The sequence below is a fragment of the Psammomys obesus genome, unplaced genomic scaffold (genome assembly GCF_907164565.1).
Source record: "Psammomys obesus unplaced genomic scaffold, mPsaObe1.curated_primary_1811, whole genome shotgun sequence".
NCBI classification, from domain to species: Eukaryota; Metazoa; Chordata; class Mammalia; order Rodentia; family Muridae; genus Psammomys; species Psammomys obesus.
Window position 1 is genome coordinate 28702824 of NW_026585644.1, and position 4947 is coordinate 28707770.

The 4947-nt window shown below is 64.6% G+C and overlaps 1 protein-coding gene across 1 annotated transcript; it reads left to right on the plus strand.

The window, feature by feature from the left end:
• Positions 1 to 803: 803 nt before the first annotated feature.
• On the plus strand, positions 804 to 4661 carry Gdf7 (growth differentiation factor 7). Its single transcript, XM_055618128.1, has 2 exons — positions 804 to 1173; positions 3691 to 4661. The coding sequence occupies exons 1-2, from the start codon at positions 804 to 806 to the stop codon at positions 4659 to 4661; spliced, it is 1341 nt and encodes a 446-aa protein (XP_055474103.1).
• Positions 4662 to 4947: the final 286 nt, after the last annotated feature.

Consider the following 4947-nt stretch of genomic DNA (forward strand, 5'->3'; position numbering starts at 1 on the left):
AAGTTCTTTAAGAGTTTGTCTCCTGCTTCCACGCAAGATGCCTGCCCAGCCCAAATCTTTTCCTTTCCGGCAGTCTGTCCCTTTCCGCCCTGTCGCTCCAGGCACTCTCTTCCTTCGTCAGAGATCCTCTCCCTTGCTCTGGCGTCCATCCCACTGCGATCCTCAGAAGGCTGCGGCCCAGAGAGGGTACCATGCAAACGTGCACCTTAAACATTTCCCTCTAGCTGCTCTCCGTAGCTTCCTCGTGAGCATCCACTAAGAGGGCGCGTGGCGAAGAAGCTGGGTGGGAGGGGCCCCGTCTTGCCTTGGCCCGGGTCTGGCATCCCTAGCCCTTGCAAAATAGCGGGGAGGGCGGTGTTCTCCGTAGAGGAGTGGGGAGGACACTGGGCGGGTACGCGCGACGCCCCATCCTCCAGCCAAGGAGAGCGCTCAGGTCTTGGGGCGGGGTGGGGTGGGGGTCCGCATCGCCTTAGGGAGAGGAGGCGGGGCACGTCGTTGTGGCGGGAGCCTCGGGGCGGATGGCCCTCACTTGGCAAGGACTGGGACACGGCGCCGCAGCGAGGGGAGGCTGCTCCTGCCATGAGTTGCTGCCTAGGCCTGAGTTGGGGGGCTCAGCGCCGCGGGTCAAGCGTTCAGCAGGGGGCGCTGCTCCGAGCGCTGGGCGGGGGTGGGGTGGGAGAGGAGGGGGGCAGCGGCTTGCTGCGCACACTTCCCCCATTATTAAACACTATGTTCAAAAGGCGTCGGGGGACTTCCCGAAGCCACGGAGCCCGCGTCGCGCGGCCGGCCGGCCTGCGGAGCCCATGGACCTGAGCGCGGCCGCCGCGCTGTGTCTCTGGCTGCTGAGCGCTTGCCGTCCCCGCGACGGGCTGGAAGCTGCCGCGGTGCTCCGAGCGGCGGGGGCAGGACCAGCCTGGAGCCCCGGGGGCGGCGGCGGCGGCGAGCGGACCCTCGCCCCAGCTCCGGGCCCCTCGGCGCTTCAGGCCGACGCGGTTCCCGGGCCCCGCGCCGCGCGCCGCGCTGCGGGCTCTGGTTTCAGGAACGGCTCGGTGGTGCCGCACCGCTTCATGGTGTCGCTGTACCGGAGCCTGGCTGGGCGGGCTCCCGCCGCGGCAGCCCCGGGGCACGGCCGCGCCGACACCATCACCGGCTTCACAGATCAGGCGACTCAAGGTACTTTACGATGTCTCCCGCGCTAGCCCATCCCGTCTGCTCCCGGCCCGAGACGAGCCGGGGGAGGCAAGCTTCGGCTCCATTCGGTTCTGAGCCATGGCCCCACGAACTCTAGCTTCAGGTGTTGCAGAGAACCTTCGAAGTCAATGTACCCGAACCCCTAAGCCTGGACTGTGGCGCCAGTCAAGGCTTGAACTCCAAGGGCTGACGGGGTCGGGGTGGTAGCTCTTTGGATTTGTACACTGGCAGGTCCACCTCAAGCAGGCGAGCAGAGTTCAAGGTCCCGCTTCTTCGGGGAAGGGTCTAGAGTGGCTTCGGGCCTGGAGCCCTTGGAGGAGAAAGAAGGACAAGAGTGGGGACCTTTGAGTTCCCGCCAAGAGGGATTAGCAGCAGCGGTAGCTCCCTGTCTCCAGCGGGGGACAAGAAGGGGTATGGCACAAACTGAAGCTCGGGGGAGTTTAGGTAGAGAAGCAGGTATCCGAGTAAAGTAAACGGCCTCTCCGTATCAGGAGGGGCCCACTCAGCAGGCCGCTTCGGGTGTGGGGAGCGAGGATGGGCGCCTGTCTTCTGCGGCAGCTAGGCCCCAGCGGCCGGAGTCCAGGACTTCGGCTGTGTGGGGAGGAAAGCGATGCTTGGAGCTCAGGCATCGCATCTTACCCTAAGCTGGGCCCTCCAAAGGTAGGGTGTGGGTGGGGCCGTGGGGTAGTTGCTGTGTGTCATCTGGCTTTTATTAATCTCCATTGAAGTCATTAAAGCAGACAGATAGGGAAAATTTAACTAATTTCAGGCGGAAATGCAAGTAATTCTGGCCTTAATTCTGCCCAGCCAAAGATCTAGCTTGGAAATCAGGAGGGAAAGGAAGGCAGATAGGACTGGACAGTTGGGCTGGAGCAGCCGCTGACAGTCTGCAGGCTTTTGATACCAGCGTGGGAAAGCAGGCCCAGGCCACCGCGCACCACCCCTCTCAGAAACACACACACTGTGCATGCACAGACAGCTTTGTTTCCATACATTGGAAGCCCAGGCCCAGAGGGTCCTCTGGGGGCTCTTAGGACCAACACGCATTTTCTCAGGGTCTGTCATGGCACTCTGCACTGAGTGTCGGGATAGTTACAGGAGACTCCAATCCCAGCACACAGAATCGGGGAAAACTCCAGACCTGACCCTGGCTAGGACGCTCCCAAACTGCAGGTGAGAACATGTGAAAGGGCCCTAAAGTAGCAGAAGCATCAGACTTTGTCCGGGCTGGCTGAATGCACGCGGTTCTAAAACCAGCTAAATCCTTTCAAGACCCAGAGGTCCGCCACCTTTCCTCCCTCCCTCCCCAGGGAAGCAGCGGGGCTGATGAAGCAGGGCGAGGCAGAGCTGCGGAGAGAGCTCTTTAGGGGAAGGCAGGGGCTGGGAATGCAGCCCAGTACCCCTGTCTAGCTTGCTACCACCGGCTTCAGTTCAGAACAGGGCTGCTTGAGGCCGCACACGCACCCTAAACGCAGGGCCTGAGGCCTGAGGGCCTGGAGTCCATGCTTGGCGAACAAACCCCCGAAGGTGGGGGGAGTTTGCATGGTCTCTCTCCGATGGGGCAAAACGAAACCATATGACCCCCTTCAAAGCAATGCCTTATCTGCTCTTCGGTGGAATTTAATTTTTTATTTTTTTTTGCCTGAGTCCACCCAAAAGAAAAAGGGCCCATGACCAGAAATAAACCCCAAGCCCGAAATAAATCACAACAGAGCAAAAGAGTAAGCGGGCTCTCCCTGCAGCAGCCGTCGCCGCCTGTAATTCCCCTCGGTGGCTGCCGGAGCACCAGGAGGAGACGAGATAGGGTTGAGACCTCAAAGTCGCTAGCTAACCTGGGCTTTCGTTTCAGTTCGGCCGAACCGGCAGGGCGGCCTGGAGGGGAGAGGGGTCTCTGTCATGGTGCTTCTGTGTTCGTTTGTGGACTGTTCTCAGGGCCCCATTTGCATGGAAAACCGTGGTCTGTGCCGGTGTCGAGGTCGAAGGGAAGGCACCAAAGGGGAAAGTGTTTTTAGGGAATGAGGATTGTTCGTTTTCGCACAGCCGAGGAGGTTTGCCGCTTCCTGGGGCGCTCAGCCCAGCAGTTAAGTGGCAATTGCCTTCCGTGGGGAAAGTGCCCACCTGTCCTTCAGGCCACCCTTACCCTGAAGTAGGACCGAACGGTTCCAAGCGCAAGACGCTGGCAGCAGAACTGACAGACCTTACGGTTTGGTCCTGAGTTGCGGTGGAGCTTGGGGCCTCAGCTGTTAGGTGTGTGTATGCGCGGCTGTCGCCAGGGTGCAGGAACCGAAGCTTCAGGGATAGGCGACAAGAGGGAATCGCTTTGCCCGGGGCCAGAGTGTCAGCATTCCTGCCGGCACCCAGATGCGGGGCTCCCACGGTCCTGTCGGGGTCGCTTCCTGTATCAAGGACAGCGGGGCCAAACCAAGCCACGACGCCCGCCACGGCAGCCCGTACCGGCCTCACTCTCACTGCCCTCTCTGTTTCTGTCCTTCCCCGTAGACGAATCGGCGGCGGCCGAGCCGGCCCAGAGCTTCCTCTTCGACGTCTCCAGCCTCCCCGACGTGGACGAGGTGGTGAACGCCGAGCTGCGCGTGCTGCGCTGGGGGTCCCCAGAGCCAGACGGGGCCAGCGCAGGCCTCCTCCCCCCGCGGCTGCTGCTGTCCACCTGCCCGGACGCGGCGGGCGCGGCCCACCTGCTGCAGTCGCGGGCCGCCGAGCCCCTGGAAGGGGCGCGCTGGGAGGCCTTCGACGTGACGGACGCGGTGCGGAGCCACCGCCGCGGGCCACGCGCCTCGCGCAGGGTCTGCCTGGCGCTGCGCGCGGTGGCCGGCCCCGGGGGCAGCCCGCTGGCCCTGCGACGGCTGGGCTTCGGCTGGCCGGGGGGAGGCGGCGGGGCGGCCGCGGAGGAGCGCGCGCTGCTGCTCGTCTCCTCCCGCACGCTGAGGAAGGAGAGCCTGTTCCGGGAGATCCGGGCCCGGACGGCCGCCGCCGCCGAGCCGCCCCCCGATCCGGGCCCGGGAACGGGCTCTCGGAGAGCAAGGCCCGGAGGACGCCGGCGGCGGCGGACCGCGCTGGCGGGGACGCGGGGAGCGCAGGGCGGCGGCGGGGGCGGCGCGGGCGCGGGCGCGGGCAGGGGCCACGGGCGCCGAGGCCGGAGCCGCTGCAGCCGCAAGCCCCTGCACGTGGACTTCAAGGAGCTGGGCTGGGACGACTGGATCATCGCGCCCCTAGACTACGAGGCCTACCACTGCGAGGGCGTGTGCGACTTCCCGCTGCGCTCGCACCTGGAGCCCACGAACCACGCCATCATCCAGACGCTGCTCAACTCCATGGCGCCCGACGCGGCGCCGGCCTCCTGCTGCGTGCCCGCGCGCCTCAGCCCCATCAGCATCCTCTACATCGACGCCGCCAACAACGTCGTCTACAAGCAGTACGAGGACATGGTGGTGGAGGCCTGCGGCTGCAGGTAGCGTGCGGTCCGGGGGAGGGTCCTGCCGCCCGGGACCCTGACTGACCCTGAGCACCCGTCACCAGCCCCGAGGGACGGCGGACCACCCCCTCCGCCAGCACAGGGGAGCGCACGCGGGTCACACTCACAGCCACACACTCCTTCGCGCGCGCGCGCGCGCGCGCGCACCTTTACGGTGGAGAGCAGCCGCTGAGAACCTGGGGAGCGGCTGGGTGTCATAGCCATGCTTATCTGCTAACACCGGGACAAACCCGCTGTTCCTTTTTAAGAGAGGGGAGGTGTCTCTG